This window comes from Falco peregrinus, chromosome 2, assembly GCF_023634155.1.
Source record: "Falco peregrinus isolate bFalPer1 chromosome 2, bFalPer1.pri, whole genome shotgun sequence".
Classification (NCBI taxonomy): Eukaryota; Metazoa; Chordata; class Aves; order Falconiformes; family Falconidae; genus Falco; species Falco peregrinus.
This window is the reverse complement of record NC_073722.1, coordinates 454,537-473,608: the sequence shown is the minus strand read 5'-3', so window position 1 is coordinate 473,608 and position 19,072 is coordinate 454,537. Positions and strand designations below refer to the sequence as shown.

General features: G+C 39.8%; 1 protein-coding gene across 20 annotated transcripts in view; it reads left to right on the top strand.

Moving 5' to 3' along the window:
- PROM1 (prominin 1) overlaps positions 1–19,072 on the top strand; it is a 70,175-nt gene that overhangs the window by 19,625 nt on the left and 31,478 nt on the right. For 14 of the 20 annotated variants that reach the window (XM_055797173.1, XM_055797172.1, XM_055797162.1 and 11 more), the window contains 3 exons: positions 9,105–9,163; positions 12,290–12,316; positions 13,897–14,102. In XM_055797173.1, the coding sequence (XP_055653148.1) occupies positions 9,105–9,163; positions 12,290–12,316; positions 13,897–14,102 (292 nt within the window). The remainder of the gene's footprint in view (positions 1–9,104; positions 9,164–12,289; positions 12,317–13,896; positions 14,103–19,072) is intronic. The other 6 variants (XM_055797169.1, XM_055797168.1, XM_055797175.1 and 3 more) reach the window with 1 other exon arrangement.

The window sequence follows — 19,072 nt, the reverse complement described above, 5'->3', positions numbered from 1 at the left end:
ATGTTTTCACAAGCCTCTAAGGGACCTCTCAGTTCCTTCGTCATCTTGGCTGTTACAAAGCATTTTGAGTTAATCATGTGAGATACTGTATGGATACTGCCTGTCATTGGAAAAGCAGTCATTTGACTTTTTCTTTTCTTTGGTACAGACCATCATTAGATAACATTAGCCTAGCCCTCTCATTTTTTTGTCTGACAATTTTCTTAGGTTGTCATTTAACAAAGCAACAAACTCCTAGGTCCCGTTAAATGATGGCTTTTTCTTCAATGATGTCAGCCAAAGTAATAAGAATTTGATAAATGTTTGCAACAAATCTTCTTCCCACGGTCCTCATCTTCAATGTTTAATTACATCAAAAGATACGACAATTAGAATTTTTTCCTCTCCTTTTTCTCACTGTTTTTTTCTTCTCAAGATGCTTTGTGTAACTTCTAGATCTGAACAAAAGTGATGCTTTTTTAAAGTTAATATGTGTTATTCAAAAGTTGCTGGAGCAAAATATATGTGTATTAATTTTAGTGGGGTTTGTCATCCTTTTAACAGTATTAAATCTTTTCATATTGCTATTAAAACTTTTTGAGTACACTTCTTCCTTTTCTGCAACCAGATTATCTCATTGTTAGAAAGGAAACCAGCTGCCATGAATGTCAGCTATTGTAGTTTCAGCTGAGCAATGAATCAGTGTATATATCTTAGTCTAAGCCTACCTGTTACAAAACCCCCCCCCCACAAACCTGTTTTGACACTTTTTGGCAATATGCAGATATATTTCTTCTTATCTAAAGAGAGTTCTGTGTTTAAATTGTGACCTGTATTGCATTATAACATAGTCAAGATACTTATTTTCTCTGAAAATATACCAAATCATTTAATTTTTGTGAACTTTAAACAGTGATTACAATGGTAAGTATGAATATTCTTAATACTACTAAGTATTGGTTTGGCTGTTTAACTGAGCTGAAAGATGCCTGGGTGTACCTGTATAGACGAAATACAAACTTGAGGCCTAATTAACTTCCTTCAGAGTAGCAACCATTACTTTTGCTTTGATTCTTTCAGTGAAGTAGTGATTTCTGTAGTACTTCAAACTAATACGCGTGCCACAGTTAGCCTACGTGTGTGGAAAATTGTGGCCCTTGCAGAAGTGGGAAAACAGAGAGAAAGAATTCTGAGGAATCTCACTGGAGCTGCCAGAATGCCAGTCACTGAAGTAATTAAAAGCTGGTACTGGCAGGGCTCCAGCATGTAATCCCCAATTATCTGTGTTCATATTTCCAATAATTCAATGATATGAGAAGATTTTCTGTGCTTTCCTTGGTTTACAGCAACTTCTGAGAAGAGAAAGGAGTAGGAAAAATGCTTTTGTTCATCCAGTCTAAATATTTACTGCTTTGATCAAAGTTGCAAGTCCAATATGTCTGCACAACCCACACTATCGAGAAGTTGCTCAGTCTCTGCAGTGTGCTAAAACAGACAAGCACATACAGTGCACCAAGTTAAATCTTCGCCTGTAATCTGTTGTAAATCTTTACCAGATGGTGGGCTAGGGAGAACTTGAGGTAAGCTGCTGCAAAGTAAGTGGCAAAAAATAGCTGCCGTGGCAGAAACAATGTGCTGCAGAAGTTTTGTTGCCTTCAGAAAATGAGAGTATGCAGTTTCTGTCTGCAGTACTTCTTCAAAGCTTTGTACTTGACTTTGTGTCTGTGTGATACATGCAAAATTTATTACAGCCTCCTAAGCAAAGATTTTTCTAAAGGCTTCTCTCTTTTTGTTCTTTTTCCAAAACTTCAGCAAGAACAGAACTTTCTTTGTAGCGAAGAACAACTAGAAAGCCCTGCAAAGGTTATTTTCAAAGGAGAAATCTTTATTCAAAGCATCCTGTAACAGTCAATACTGTGGTTATTTACTTTTTTTTTCCAAACCTTTTCCTGAGCAGGCTCTTTAACATTGTGCATGTTGATGGAAAGCAGAATGTGCCTAAACAGAAAGCAGAACTGCACTAAAGGAATAACCTCAAGTTTGGGGCTGCTCTAAGATGTGAGGATTTTCTGTAGAAGACTTCCATTACCCAGTTGGTCTTCCTGACTAATAACAGCCTTGAGGAAGCTGATTTTATAAAACTTCATTGTTTCATCCACATTTTTGTGAAGTGTTGTGTGAACTTCTTGTGTGCACGAAGGAAGCTCATCGACTGTTAGTGGATTATCTGATCCACTGCTGTATAATTTCTTCAGTGGATCAATGATATTTTTTTGTCAGGAAGGGTGCAGAGAGGGTCTCCTTAGTTTCACATCCTGGTTCCTTCAGCAGCTGTTGCTGCCCTGCAATTCCTTATCTTCAGCAGTTGCACCATGCTTAGTCCTATCTGCCCTCTGGTTAAAGCTCACCCTGTTTAGACCATTCCTACCGCTTTGCTCCTGCTCATAGCTGTTCATCTCTTCATTACCTACTTCACATTGCAGCTTTACCCCGCTCTCACGTTGTCCCTTACTGCATCCAGTGTAAGCTAGGACTCATTTCTAGGTGGTCTAGTAGCTTGTCCTTTCAACGATGAATAAAGCAGTATGTGCTTTACAAGTCTGCTGAGGCCTTAAAAATGCATTTACTGTGTTTTTGCTTGTGTTGTATTGTGTGTTCCTGGATTTTGAGAATGAGTGTGTGCTGTAGGATAAGAGTATTTCTCTTGCTTTTAATCAGCACATAATTAAAGAGTGCAGGGTCAGGGAATGGACAATGATCGTGTTGATGAGAGGAAATGGCTTACTGAACGCAGAAGAGGGTGAGAAGACAGACAGCCCATAGCAGATGAGATTAGATGTTAACATAGTTCAGCAATTTAGTATGAATTTGCTGGTTTTTACCTCCATTAAAATGACTTCTTCTAGCCATTGTGGAACAACAGGTTCTAGGGCTTCATTTTGGATGTCATTGGTGAGGTACAATAGCAAGGTTCCTTTCTTGTCTTTTTTTCTTGTCCAAAGGCATGGCTGATGGTTTAAGATTAGGTTTTGCACCTTATTTCTTTAATGCAGATGAATAAACAGGTGATTGAACAGGTAATTCCCCTTTTACCATCTCTGTAGTGTAAGTAGGTGGTCTTGTGTGGAGGCTTCAGAAGCAAGGGGGGGAAGGTGGGTGTTGCTCAGTTGTGCTTGAAGTGAAGGGAGCCAGAATGGCCTCTCATGAGGAGCAGGAGGTGAAAGCTGAACCAACTTCATGTTCCCAGTAACTCTAAGAAAAAAACCTGGAAATTGTATAGAGAGATGACTTGCCTGAAAGTTGTGGGGAGAATTTATCTGAGAAGGCTGCTTTTTTCCTTAGTTTAGGGGCAAGGGTTATGGCCCAAGACTGTCTGAGGTAGACGTTGTGAAAAGGGGAGTGAACCTTTCGAGTCTGGAGTTGGAAAGGAATGGACTAGACTATTTGAGTGAATGCATGGATTAGACTTCTCATCTGCGGACTATAAAGTGGTCTCTTACTGTGTGGGAAGTGGGAAGATCTCCTCATCTTTGAGACTTCCCCACTTGGCCTACAGAGTGAGTTTTCTTCTTGCTCTGTGGAAAGAGGACAGGCTGCAGGGGGTGAGGAATGCGGCAGGACCCTCTCTGCAGTCGCTGCACCAAAGTGCATGGTGGATTCTTTGGCCATCAACATTACTGAACTGTCAGCTTACTCTGTGGTGGGATCAGAGCCAAGTGATGATTGCAGGATGAGGGACAGTAAGAATGAGCAGAGTCCTTAAGCAGGTAGAGGTGGTAAAGGGAACCAAAAGTAACCTTGGGTTACCTGCTGAAGGACACCTCTTCAGTGGGAGCTGAGTCTGACCATAGTAAAGGCTAATGGCCAGAGGCTTTCTAACTTTGGGGAAGCATCCAAAGCCCCACTCAAGTGAAAGCAAGTATTTTAAAATGTCAATAAACTGAACTCGCAGTAAAACTTGCTGTAAGATACCAGAAAGGTTTTTATCTCTGGTAAGTCTGAAAGGCTAATAGGGCTTTCCTGGTTTTCTTGGACTTGCAAGAGTTATTCATTACTCTGAGTCATAATTAGAGAGGAAAAAAACAAGCTTGAAGTTATTTTCATTAATTAATTTCAGACTAATTATTGCTTCTTATTTATGAGACTAAGTGTGGTCAAACTGGCCCATATTCAGAGAGATGCTGAACTATTCAGCATGTCTGTAGTCTGCTGACTCTTATCTATTATGTGTGAAGAGGAATGGGATGAAATACAGTTTAATGCATTACAATCAGGTGGCATTAAAGCAGTTATTAACTTATCATGTATTTTATCTATCTAATTCTCCCCTGTTATTCTGAAAAATCTCCATTCAGTGTGACATGAATGTTTCAGTCATGGCTCTTACTGTTTTGTTTGAAGTCCTTTTCAGAATAGGAGCCTAATATGGTATATTATGAATAAAAAGATAAATTAATTTCTGGCATAATTTGATTAATGCTGGAGTTGCACTATAGCTGAACTGGCTCAATGGAATTGTTTGAGTGAGGAGAAAGCATAGCATTCCCAAAGGTTTTACTCCAACTGTTTTCCTGTCACCTAGATTTGAAAAGCTTTCTTGGTGGATGAATTTGTAACTAATTTATGTTGGTACTTAATAGCCAGACAGCTTTATTTTAAATCTCTATTATTTTTGCTATTCCTTTCTGTAGAGCAGTTCTAAGCCAGCCTAGTGATAACCTCATTTTCTTGCCTGGGTAATGAGATAGCAAGTGTATGTACACAATACTTATGCAATGCAGGAGTTGGTGATTATGTTTTCTGAACTGGAGCTCCTCAGAGGTGCTTAATATTTCATCACAAATTGCATTGGTGAATTAACAGTTCATCTGGCTAGTTAGATTTACTAGGGCAGATGGCATTTTGCATGTGTGATGAGAGCAGGAAAGAGACAGAGCAAAGCAGTAATGTAATTAGCCATGTAAATGAGCCTCACAAGGTAAAGCTCTTTAACCCCAGTGATAAAATGTGTTCTGTACTAAAGCCGTGGATTACTGGTCCTGTGAAACAATGTGTGCAGCTGGTCAAGCTGAGATTTCAGAAGTAATCCTGTTAATCAGAAAATAGAGGGCACTGCTTTTTATCACACCTTCCTGGCACTTTTGTGTTTGAAACAGAAATCAGCCTCAAGGTGGTACTCTACCAGTAATGTAGGAGAAAGTCATGGAGTTACCTTAGTTAAATTTTACATAAAAACTTACTTGAATGCTAGAAATGAGATGTTCTAGATAGGGAGGAAAGATGCTTCATAAAAGCAAACCAAAAGCACAGACTGGATTAAATGTGAGCTGAGGTGTCTCTTCACTGTGCTACAGTAAGCAGTGTAGCCATATGTAAAAATAGGATGCTTATGTTTACACAGTACCTGGCACAGGGTGTTTGCCTGCTTAACCCTTAAATGCTGCAGTAGGAATTGTGATTACTATCAATGTAAAACCTAATAGAATGGTAGAATTGTTTGGGTTGGAAGGGACCTTTAAAGATCATCTAGTCCAACCCCCCTGCAATGTGCAGGGAGATTCTTGATGCTGCAAAACCACTAAGGCATGTTTCTGCTTACAGATGTGTGGGTTAGTAACTGCGGGTAATTAATTAACTGGGAATATGTCTAATGCAGTTGATAGTAAGGCTATTGAAATAGCAAGTTGATGGCAAAGACTGGTCAGTCACTGGTGAGGAAAACACCCTGAAGCATCATGTTACTTTTGAAAAATCATTGCAAAGTAATACAAGTAGTAAATCTTTATTCAGCAGGAATGTCTCACACTCTGGAAAACTAAGGGGAGAAAATGGGCAGTGTAATGGTGGGCATTGCGCTATGTATAAAACCTGTATTGTTCTCACTATTTAACTTACTCAATCCATGTTGGAACTTTTTGTACCTGTTTTCAGGCTTTCTTGTTTATTATAAATATGAAGGTGTTTTCATTTCAGATGAAAAGGCTTTAGAGCCTCTGAAATTCAAACCCACGTTGAAAATGCTGTTTTCTGCATCAGTTTGTTAAGAGTGTATTCAGGTTGATTTCTGTCATTGTTTTGACTGGCAGGCTATAAATTACAGAAACAGTATAAATAAATGGTGAATCAGGAACTTTCTGAGCAATTTAAGCATATTGCAAGTAATGAGTGGTTTGGGGGTTTTTGTTTGGGTTTTTTATGTGTGGGTTTTTTTGGGAGGGGGGTGATTGGTTGGGTTTTTTTAAGTATTAAATATTCTCCTTAGAGATATTGAAAACCTGACTGGATGTGGCCCTGGATGACCTGTGGTGGGTGACTTTGCACTGCACTGGGGGCTTGAACTGGATGATCTTGGAAGGTCCCTTTCCAGCCTCAACCATCCTGTTTCTTTTGAGTAGTGTAACATGTGTGTATGCTTGTGCATACAGATGTCCATAAATATATATGCGTGTATGTAAAAGTTCATGTAAAATGTTTTGTTGTTGGGTTTTGTTTGTCATTTTTTAATTTTAATGTATGATGGGGACAGACTCAACTAGAAGAATGGGGGAAAACTTCCAACTTTTATTTAACAGGAAAGGCTAATTTTCTAAAATTTGACTTTGTACCAATTCCCAACAACAGGAAATGTATCAAAGGAAGTTTTTGTCAATAATAAAATCTAGTTTTCATACACGCTTCCTAGCAGTGCTTTCACTCCTTCATTAAGTAATTTATAAGACAAAGTTATAATGATTGTAGGATAACTTTGGAATACTTCAGATTGGAAGGAACCTCTGGAAGTCATCAGGTCCAACCCTCTTCCAAAGCACGATGAACCTCTGAGTTAGGAGCAGCCTGGAAGCAAAGGCAGGTTGCTGGGGGCTCTCCTCTCTGCTTTGGAGTGGCACCAAGGAGGGTGATGCCACAGCATCCTGGATGGTCAGCTGCCACGTTTGGCTGCCCGCACACAGTCCGTACAGTCTGTACTGCTTTGTGCCACTGAGGATCACAGGAGCTATTCCTTTCTTCTTTCCCATCACGTTCTCATTTAAGTTGGTAGAAGTTTTTCTTTAGCTGCTGTTCTGCAGTGTGTTGTCACATAATGTCAAATGGTTGAATAAATGTGTAAACAAGAGTTGGTTTAGCCCTTTTCTTTTCCTGCTTGTTAAAAGGCACCTAGCTGTAGAGAAAATTCATTGCATGATAGTTTATGAACCAATATTTCCTAAATTTGTTTATGTGGTAGGTATATAAACAAAAAGAAAGGAATGTTATCTCTGCTGAAGAAGAAAAAAATGTCTAACAACCATTGTGAGTTACATCTTTGGGGTTTGTGCAGTCCTGCCTCATTTTGCTTTGTATGTCCTTGCCGCTCAAACTCCCAGAGAAACACCGTTTCTGCTTAGAACGGTCTTAATACAGGGAGGAGGACTCTGCTGGTCCCAGTCTGTGAGATGTGTCAGTGGTGTATCAGTTGCGTGTTACCCATGCGGTGGTGTATGCCCTTTCCTTCAGCGGTCTCCTGACTCTTAAGCTGCAGAGCCTGAAAGCATTTTGTTTGTCCCAGGTGCTTATTTACATAAGTTCTGGCTTTACTTCTGTTATTGTGGGATTCAGCCTTATCTTCTGCCTTATGTATGGTCTTTCCGAAATGAGGTTGCCTCACCACAGAGTCCTTGATCATCTGCTGCTAGCACTCTTTCTGCGTTACAGAACATACTTCCAGTCTGTGGGTGATTCGTGGCTTGACACTCCTGTGATACGTTAACAGATTCTTGTTTTGTAGCCGGCAGCCTTGCTGGCTGCAGCTTCCTCGCAGGGAGTACCTTCTCTAGGACAGCAGTTGTCACCTCACTGTTGTGTGTTTTCTTTCCTGGGATGCAGTTTTCTGTGAGGAGCTCTGGAGGATCTCTTCACCTTGCAGATCAGCCCAGTCTGTGTTCCCGCTGTAGGGTGCTGGGGAGGGAGGACTGTGGGTTTACTTAGGGATTTGTTTTCCTGAGCCATGTGCAGGATTAGAAAGGAATGAGATCACAGCCCCTGTGAACTCACTGAACATATTTAATGAGTGCTACAGTGAATTCTGAGGGGGCTTGGATTTGTGGGAGATGAACAGTCCGTTTTGAGCTGTCAGGCCCTGTATTGGTCCCCAGGATAGGTAACTTACTGGAGGTTTTTATCAAGTACGTTCATTTGCATATGGGGAGACTAAGGACAGGGCAATAGTACCATGAAGTCCACCTCTGTATGAACATGGGGGGTAGAGTGCTCCTCCTTGAGGTGTAGGGTGCTCCTTCCTAATGTGTTTCCTCTTCATTGGAGGAGACCAGAAGTTCATCAGTTATTTCTTCCCAAACATTCGAACGATGCTGCTTTTACACAACTTGGCATAGAGCATGCCCAGAGTTGCTGATGCCCATCTGAGGCAGAGGGTTTGCAGAGCTGCTGGTGCCCCCCCTTCAAGTGCAGGGTGTCACAGAAATGGCTGGGGGCCATAATTCCCTGCAGAGTTCCCATAAGGATGGCAAAACCTTGATAAAGATAGGCTGGTGTTGTCCCAGAAAGGGGATCCATTCATTGCAGCTACTGGGGTTTACTGAAAGAAACTGGTGTAATAAAATGACACTTCTAATGTTACATTCCTACTTTCTTTTTTTTTGGTGGTTACTGTATTCTGTCTATATTGTGAATAAATGAGGAATGAGTGTGTTAGATGGAGCTGCATGTTATGTTTCTTATGCTCTGTGTGTGTATGTATCTATGTCTATATGCATGTATATAGTTGGCATAAATTTGAAGCAAAAGGGATAGCCAGAACATTGTCCAAGTAATTGATAAGTTTGTGATTAACTTTTAATAATGATTTTATGGTACAGAGGATGACCTCAGAAAAACCTTCACTGTATTTTAGGGGGAATTGATTGATTGATAGATAGCCTGGTTATCTTCCTGTGAGCTCATAAAACACACAGTTGATTAAAAAAGTTGCTACTAGACAGGTTTATGGAAACACTTATGTGCTTGCCTGTCCTGTTGATGTCTGTTCTTAATTTCATCTTGCCTACTGAACTGATTCATACCATCCTCTTACCCCCATTTTTATAATTTGTTGTTTAAAACTCTGGAATATTCTTGCTTATTTTCAGATCTCATCAGAAAACTAGCACAGCAGAAGTTTGGAAATACACAGGGCGATTATCAAAAGGTAAATTGTCTATGTGTATCTGCATAAAGTAAAGGAAACAATGACTTTGAAATTAAGTTTTGTTTCTAAAACAGGAGATAAGTGTTTTAAAGCTATTAACAACAGGATGAAAGAATGAAGTTTGTGAATAACAAGTCTGATGGCTTCATACAAAAAGTGGGACCAAAACCTTTCCAAAAATATTGTGAAGAAAATTTCATAAGCCACTGTAAAGAAGCTATGCATGGTTAAGGCTCACTTACAAATTCCAGCTGTAATGTGATTGTGGTGTGTGTTGCACAAAGATTGGAGACTCTGTATTGAAAAATTTTGCTTTTATTTAAAAATGCTTAGAGAGAACCATTACTGCTCAGCTCTCATTCTAGCTAAAGCTATTGTCCTCAAAAAGCTGCGTTTTTATGCTGGCTCTGGTGCCTTTGTAAAATAAAGTTTCCGCAGCCTACATATAAAATGTATTTTAGTTTATGTAGCGTGCTAATCATGTCAAGGGTATTTTCCATTCTCTCTTTAGGTTGGTAATCATCTTGTAACAGTTGAAATTCTTAAGTCTGGTAGCATGAGAAGTTTGAATGTAACGTGCTCTGATTTTAGGTTGTTCTCAAATATAGTGGCCCACTGTTGAAGCAGTATCGCTGGTTGAGTTCTGCAGCAGGAACCTTAACCGCGACCATGCAATGGGCACGTTACCTCATGTGAGCTCCTTGCTTGTAGTCCCTGCAGTATGGTGTACCTGTCAGGAAGATGAGTATGGCGCTTGGCATGCAGGCACTGAGCTATCGCTTTGAATCAGGATGACCGGGATGAGCTTGTGATTAGAAGGGGGAAAGCCTTGTGCTTCCATGGCCTCCTGACAACAAGCCTATTGCTCCAGTAGCTTGATAACCTCTGCATGACATCCAAGTGCGTGGGTATTGTCATGCTGTATCAAGTGACTCTTGCCAGTCCGATAGGCTTGTTTGTGGGGCTTTGTGACAGCGGTGTGCCGTAGGCTGTGCCTGTACACCTGGGAGGAGTGTAGGGTGGGTTTGCTCGGTAGAGGCTTTGGACAAAACCATTAGACCATAGGTGGTATACATGATCACTAGTATTTAGTAACTAGTGCGAAAATCATGGGAAATTTGAGACTAATGACAGCTGTAATCCTGCATAGTGGAGGCGCTTGTTAAAATACTGTGAGATTATAGGGAGGCAAATACAATATTAGGTGTGCTTAAGAAGCAAAACAGAGGCTGTTTATAGGTCCTAATTATGATCTGAATACCATGCAAAACTGTAAAACAAATTTGGAAAAGGAAAATATATCAGGACAAGTAGAGAATCCCCTCGAATACAGAAGTATCAGTGAGAGGTAGCTGTGAAGAGGCCAGTGTGGCTGTAGAAGTGCCCCTGGAAGAATTTCCAGTGAGGATAGGGAGGTGTGAATGTCACAGAAGGGTGTGAGTAAGTAGTTAGAAATGTTGCCTATGGTTTTGATCACTCAAATTCTAGGAGAATGAACTCCGGCTAGGATGAGTTCAGAAAGTGTCTCTTAGGGTCACCTGGGAAACACAGAGGTCTTCAGAGGGGACTAGAGAGTTTGCTTTGCTTAGGAAAAGAATGGATAAGGGGTGCAATTACCCTTTTTAAATATATACCTGGAGAGGAAACACCAGGAAGAAAACACTGCTGTTTGGGAGAACGATGACGCTTTCACAGAAGCAAAGGGCAGAAATGGGCCATGTATAAATCCATGTGAGAAAGACGAGTTGTTGACCAAGCGCTGGGAACAGGCCTTCAGTAGCAAGAACAGGAAATCTGCTTCTCGTTTATCCTGCTAAATATCTGCTGCCATTCCTCTGCTGGTTTTTTGTTTGGTTGTTTTGGTTTTTTTAATCCTATTTGTGGGATGTGTTTAGTGACCCAGGAGGCTTTTTCCACTTCTGTGCTGTGTGTCCCAGTGTTCCCAGTTGGACTCTTACTGTCGACATCTCCTGGTCCCCTGTCAGGGGCAGCAATCTGTCAGGACAGCCCAGCAGTTGAGCGCAGCTGCTGTGCCTGCTCAAGGCGAGCCAGCTCGCTGCTGCCGTTGTTTTACTTCTGCTGGGAGATGGGCTTGCTTGAAATGTTCAAAATCGTACTTGGTACCAGATTTATAAGGGTGGGTAAGCATTTGTTTTCCTCCCATTAAAAATATAGTTCCAAATATGATTTTGAACATTTTAAGTATGTTGTACAGTAGAAGTTTCATAAAGATATGTGTGATGCTGAAAAAAAATTTCCTAAACCTTGAGAACATTTCTGATTCTCACACGTCAGACTCGGGTCTGAGGAGTCTTGCCATCTTTAGCTTCTCTGCTTCCCTTTTCCACTTACAAGAAAGGGGAAAAGAGTTATCAGCTGTGAACTTGTCATATGGAGATGAAGGGGAAAAATACAAGAAATTCTGTTTCCATTGTGCAAATCGGATTCTTCTCAAATTCCTCTAATTGAATGTTTAGTTTTCAGTGTTGTTTTGAAATTATGGATAAGAAGACAGTGAAGAAACTGTTAAATAGACTTCTTCAGTCTTTCTTGAATGCCTTTTCTGTTATACTTTGGAATGATTTAAAATAAACCTGTACATAATTAGTTAGAAGTGAAGGTGAATTTTGCATGTGATGTGTTAAGGTCCCAAAACTGCTTTTGAAGCTGCAAAAATGAAATAAGCATTGAAAAGAAAAAGTCAGGAATATTATAGCAGTTATGACAGGTGGAATTCATGAAGACATCACTAAACCACGAAGTATAATGCAAGCCCTGTCCTTCTCTTCTGTGAGATGTGTTGGGAATGATACAAAACAGATGCTCAGTGCGAAAATAACTGGTCTGTTGTTGTTTTAATATGGGAATATTTTTTGGACAAATACTAGATTCCTTTCACTTACCAAGGAAACCAGAAATTATCTGCTATGTATTTTACTGTAAATATTTTTTGCATAATTATTTAATGGTGCTTCTGTGCATTATTTTACTTTAGTTGCTTCTTGTTATTGTTTCTGTGTTGTTAATTGTTTTGGTCATGGTTAATTATTCATTATTCACGTGATTTGTTTTTGTGCATGCTGCCTGTGTATTACACACATTCTTCATTTGTTTTGACTTCCACAGCCAGAAAATGTTGTCCTGACTCTTCAGGTAATGTTTTATGGTAGATGTACAGCTTTCAAAAGACACTAACCACATCTGTATGCACTACTACTATTAAAACATCCATAACTATTTTTAATGGTTTTTTTTAATAGTGTTTTTCCATCTAACCTATTCTAAGATCGTTTATGTTGTCAAATAGTTTTTGAAGTGTTCAGCTAATTAGAAAGGAGAACAGTAATCCTTTTGCAAAATCTAGCCAAGTTCTTCCAAGCATCTAGTTTGTATTCTTCAGAAGGGCTAACAGCTTTTAACCAGCAGTTAATAACAATAATAAATTAAAAAATAGGCTTTATCCTAGAATGGGTAATTAGGTCAGAAATTTGCAACTCTGCTAATGGTGATGATTGCCGTATTTGGATCAGTTGGTAATTAGGGATTGTGAGGAAGGGCATCAGCAAAGCTGGAACTGGAGCATGAGTGATAGCTTGTGAGAAATTGTAACTTATTTTGCAGGACTATATCCAGCCTCAATTTCATCCGTTTGCTGCCAAGTTGCCCTTGTGCTGGCTGATTTGTAAAACAGAAGAGGGCTTAAAGTACTAGCGTGAGAATTAGTTCTCCTAAAATTGGGAAAGGAAAGGAGAAGAGAGATGTATCAGGGAAGGTAAACGGGGTGGGGGGGGTGCCCATGCCGTGCTGTCTAGCTCTGTGCACAGACACCCGCCCAATCCAGTTTTGAATGTGTTGGCTTGTGTTTGCAGCAGTGGGAAGCAGTGTGGCCAGCTCCCAGCTTATCCCCTGAAGCCACAGCGCCTTGTGTAGGGGCTATGCCAGGGCTGCCTGGCCCCAGGGCTGCCTGGCCCTGCTTCTTGGTCCTGGGGCACTTGCACAGCTTCCGCAGTAAAAGCTAATTAGGCTCTTGCATTGCATCGTTCCCTTTCACTCTTTCCAGCTTCTGAAAGTGTCCTTTTAGTTGCTGGTGCTCTGCTGTTCAGCAGCAGAATAAATGTCTTTACCTGAGAGAGCTTAAAATCCACTTCTTTGTGTTTTCCAGTCCCTAAGCAGTTTTAGCATCAGCAGTTTGGAGAAGCATTTGCAATTGATCATCCGTTGAAGTGCTTCCCTTTGCGGTTCATATGAACCTTTCTGCCCATTACTGATTAAAAAGGAGAACAAGGCAAGCCTCCCGCCCCCAATGAAGTGTTGATCTAGTTAGCCTTGCAGATAATTTGTGGAGTCTTTTTGGAAGCAGATGTGAGAAACAGTAAATTTGTGGTCCAGGAAATCAAATGTGTTCATTTTTAACCTGTTTCAATTGCATTGATTCACATTTGTTTCTTGTGAGCGTATTTCTCTTAGCACTCATTCCTGTAGTTTACCTAGCTAATACTCTACGTAAATAATTATTAGCTATCAGTATTTACAATGTTATGTATCTTTTTGTTGTATCAAAAGTTGTCAGCTATTGACAAAATACAGAACGTCCTTAACCTTGGGAACTTTGTAGATGGTTTAGTCTGTAGTTTGTTTTTTGGTTTTTTTTTTTTATTAATATTATTTGCTCTATATTGATTGCAGTTACTATGTGATATCTGCTATTACCACTATTTTTGTCTGAATTACAGGCTATCTACTATGAAATCGGTTTTATAGTCTCCGCAGCCTTGGGATTGCTATTTATTTTGTTACTGCCTCTTGTGGGACTTTGCTTCTGTATGTGTCGTTGCTGTGACAACTGTGGTGGGGAAATGCATCAAAGACAGAAGAAAAATGCTGACTGTCAGAGGAGCTGTTTTGCAACATTTCTTTTTGTTGCTTCTTTAATAATAAGGCAAGTGTAATAAAGAGAACAATATGAAGCTTGGTATAGCACTAATTTTGCAGTATCATGTGACAAATAATGTTACTGTATTAGCCTACAGGTGCAGAATTATTAAAGAAAATGTGACTACATTGTAAAAAGGCTGCTACCATTGCTATCCACAGGTCATTATGTACTTGCTTGAGAGGAATGTAGGTGTGAAACAAAAAAAAAATAAGCTCGATTTTGGCAAATGAAGTTTTCACCGGTCTCAAAATGGCAGCTGCAGAAGGTTTTGTTAGCCTTAGGAATATAGGATATAGTGTCCTATGTTCAGTTACCGTCCCATAAGAGAACCTGAGGTACAAAATGCTAGTTTGTTCTTGATAGTGTAGCGGCAGTGAGAAAAATAGTTGTGTGACCTCCTTCAGTATTTGCTGTCCCCCTGATTTTCACATTAGTTCAGAATAATGGGTTTTCTTGTGGGCACTGTGTTGTTTACAGCCTGCATGCACTCACTGTGAAATCCTGGAGTCTGGAGACACTTCGGTGCTACTGGTGTTAGGAGCACACTCTTGTTCTCTGCTGGGTGTGTAACAGATGATAAAGGACTACTGTCAAGACTTTTCCCTGTAGATGCTCTCAAAATACATTGCTTTCAGGCTTTTTATTTTCCTTCAACCTTTTCATATTTTCACCTGCCTACTATCCTTATTTTGTGATTATAGATCAAGTCTTTTGACCTATACTGTGTCAGTCAGGTGGGACTTACTTTGTCACTTCACTATAACCTAGAATATTTTTTTTTCTTTTTACTACTGCTTTTCATGACAAATTGAGACCTTGCCTATGCTCAAATGTGGGCCACACTGATATCTGGTGTGGGAACATGCTCTTTTCTCCCAGGCATCACTAACAAATGTGACACTTCAGTATCCTGAAGACCAGAAAGTCAAATGGTACTGCAGGTGGTAGGTGCATCCCTGCCATGATGACAGGACAAAAGTTCTCCATAGTACAATGGTGCCTTAAAGAAAGTAAGTTATTAAATTATCTCTCAGCATGCCAAAACTGAAGGTAGCTCACAGACCTTGCCAGCTATCTTTACACCACGTTGCAGGATGCTGTGTTCTGGTAATAATGACTGAGGAATGTTGCCTGTCAGCAGAGAAACTGGGAGATCATCTGCCCAGTTGGTCTCTTTATCTTGCGCGTTTGCTGTGAGCTATTCTTGTGGTATTAAGCATACCCAGCACTGGCAAATGATTCTTTGCAGATCATGACTGGGAAGTCAGTGATCCCTACTGACACGCTTTCCATGCCTAGGGAGTCTGCCTCGGACTCATCCTTTTTTTGTAAGACATCAGGAGTATCAGATGCTTAATTTAAGGGAGGTGTTGGCGTGAGCTCTGTCTGCAGGTTTGCACAGGTGGAGATAATCTCCTATGACTTGCTGGCTAAGTCTCTAACGCTGTGAGTGCTGTGCAAGGCAAGATAGGACTTTATGAGACAAATATTACTTAGGCCAGCTTGGCTTGAGTGCTTGGGTCTCCGTACAAAGCAGATTCTGCTGCCCTTCCTGGATGTTCTTTCACAAGAGAAGAGAAGATGATGTGCTCTGGATCTATTTAAGCCTATGTCAACTTGCTTGCTGCTGTGCTGAAACACAAAAGGACAGGTAGCCATTGCCCCAACAAAAAAAACCCCAAAAAACCAAAAAACAAAAAAAAAACCCACCCCACCCCCCAAAAAAACCCAAAAGAACCCCCCGAGAAAGCCTGAGATTTACTTAAAACTGTTTATTTCTTGTATTGTATGCAGGCTGTCTCCTTGTGGACTATTCTCTACTTTTTCCCCCAAGTTGCCATAGAATTTCATATTAGGTGGAAGATTTACCTGTAGTTGTTCTTCCAAAATCACACTTCTCAAGGAATGTGCCACAGCTGAATACATATGCTATGACAATAATCAAAAGGTTCATCCTGTTCAAGTAAAATGCTTATGGCTACTTGCAAACAGAGCCAAAAGAACAAAAACTTGAATGATCTCTGCTAATACAGGATTACATCAAGATGCAACATTAAATTGTTAAGGTGGATCCTCTCATTTTTTGGGTAAAGGTCGTGGAGCATCAGGGGCCTCCTTTGGGAATGTCCCCCCCAAACCCTTGCCAGGTGACTGGAATGCTGTAGACTTCTTCACCCCAACTAGTGTGCTGCTTCAGGAGATGCATTTAGCAAGACACGCATCCGTCAGAGTGCCTCGAACCTGCACCTCTGCCAGTGGAGCTTTGCTTTAAATTAAGGCTGTCCAGTGGAAGGTACATGCAGACAGCTGATGGGGGGAATGGGAAGGTTTTCTAGGTGATGGACTTCTTCAGGATTACTATTTAAGTGTACATTCTGCATCCTCCTGTCCCTTTCCCTTGCAATGCCAGACATTATGGGATTCACACAGTCAAATGATCAGAACTTTGAAAGTAGGAAGCATGAGAATTATTTCTTTTTCATTAAACTTTTTATTTTTTCCAGTCCTTGGTATGGAAAGATGGGTTCAAACTGTATTTCCTTGGCTGGGCAGGACAGGTCAAATGCATAGTAGAGAGTATTAGTAGGGGAAAGACTCTGAATGTGGAGGTTGCAGTAGATTGTGTATATAGGTGACATCTCTTGAAAACTCTAGTAAAGGGTGGGGAATGGCTTTTCTGTGTGTCAGCATGCAAGTTCACACTGACATATATATGCAGTTAATACAGATTTTAGAAGATTTCAGCTAGTAGATTTTAATCTCAAGGAACATTTCTTCTCACTTTTCCATTGATAGGGTCCTCTGGTAATTAGGATGAAGTCAATACTAAGCTTACTGGAATCATGTGTAAAGGAATTAAAGATGACAGATTTTTTTTTTTTAATTAAAAAAAAAAACCCACAAACCACTCTACCTAGATCTGCTCTCTGAAGGTGGGGTGCATGTGGGAAGTATGCTTTCCTCAAGGAAAGGTACAAGAGACCATTCAGAAGACTTGTGATTACATACCCTGTTGTTTATCTTAAATAGGCCTTCAGTGTGTAATTTTCCAGTACGTGCATTTGTTTGATGCATTTGAAATACTTCTTTTGGTAGATTGAACCAAGAACACATCTGGTGTTTTTGGTAATTTGCAGTTTTTCTGTATGAATGTTGTCCTACAAAGTAGGATTCTATTGCTAAAGGGCATAGGATGTAGAAATAATCTATCAAATATATAGCTGAGTAATTTGATTTTTTGATATTCCAAATTTATCATCAAAAAATTATGTGCTTTTCTGCAAAGGTTAACTCGAATTCAGGATCAGAGACCTGCTATTAAATCTGATTTCCTAGTCATCTGCAAGCTTAGGCAAACATATGTTTTCTTTGGGAAAGAAATGTGATTTCATTAAGTTCTAAATTGTAAAGTCAAGGAAGGGACACTTGATTTCTTTAGAAAAATATCCTGATACATCACAGTACCAAATTTAATACTGGTGATAGAAGGTGTCCTGGCTATTGGATAGAAAAACACATAGTCAGTTTTCTGTCCTTCCAAGAGAGGTTGTGTTGTAAGTTTTGTGAAGTTGTGGATGTCGTTATGTATGAGGCTAGGGAAAGCCAAGTCCGAAGGAAGGGAATGGTACTTGGCATCTGGTGAAAAAGTTGTTACAGAAGTTTCTAGCCTGTTATTTTCTTAAATTTGTTAGTTAGTAGTGAGGAAGGTAAGATTCTTACAATATGTAAATCTGTTCAAGTTTTCTATTCTGTGACTTGGGATTTTTTGCAAACACAGCTAAAGGAGAAGCTTCGGTCCCCCACTGCAGCTGGATTAGTAACATTTATATCTGTGAAACCTGATAAGAAATTGAGGGTGGAATATCTGATTCCTGAAGAGACTGTTTAAACAATTCTCTAATCTGTTAGAGAATGTAGAAAAGGCATGTCCTTTTCATTCCTGCTTTATGACTTTCTCCTTGTAGCCTTTTATTGAATGTTGACTCCAGCCTCAGTTACATGTTAAATAGATTTATTTTTATCCTCTCTCATGTTGTGTGTTTTAGTTACATTCAGAATGTAGTCACAATTGTTCTGAGTGCCTTGTCTGCTTACAGCATCTCTGCTATCTTGTTTCCTCCCACTCCTTCCCTTTAGGAGATGAAGAGAAAAACTATCATGCTCATATCTTACAAAGTACTGTTTTGTTAGCTTCCAGTTGACCTTTCTGCTCTGGAAGCATAATATTGAAAAGACATAAAAACGCTGGCTGTCCAAAGAACAAGGACGTGATAAACTCCAAACCTCATAGTGACATATAAATGCTTGTTTATCAGGAAAAATTGAGATAGTTCATCTTCTGATTTAAAAAAACCCACAATTACCATCACTGTAGAGTGAAAAGAAGTAATACATTGCATGTGTCTATGATAAGCAAAGTAACTGGTTTCATTTTAGAATCATCAAATGGTTTGGGATTTTTATGCATTCTGAGCTACCCATGGGGGGTAGCTGATGGTAATGGCTGCTCAAATGTTTTTTGTAGTGGAAATACAACTATGTCATTTGCTGTTAGTTAAGTAAATAGCAAGATAAATTTTGGTGTCCCTTCATTCATTAATGACTTCTGGGAAGATAGTTAATTGCCAGTTTTGAAGACATAGCTGTGAAATTTTGGCTAGGGAAGCAACCGCTTTGTCAGACTCTGTTATCCTGTTATGAATATTCTTGGATGTTGAGAAAAATGTTATTGAAGCATTTGTAGTAGACCAGCACCTGTAGCATATAGTCTTGCCATCTCTCTGTATCATGCTCTGAAATCAGAATTTTCCTACTGAGAGTATTTGTCAGGGCAGAAGAGATTCTTGTACTTGAGACTAGTTTTACCAGGAGAACAAGCCTTTACGTTGTTTGGGAAGGCTAAAATAGGAAAAGCAAAATAAAGTTGAAGGCTTGGTTTTGGATCACTGATAAGAGGAGACATGCATCATCAG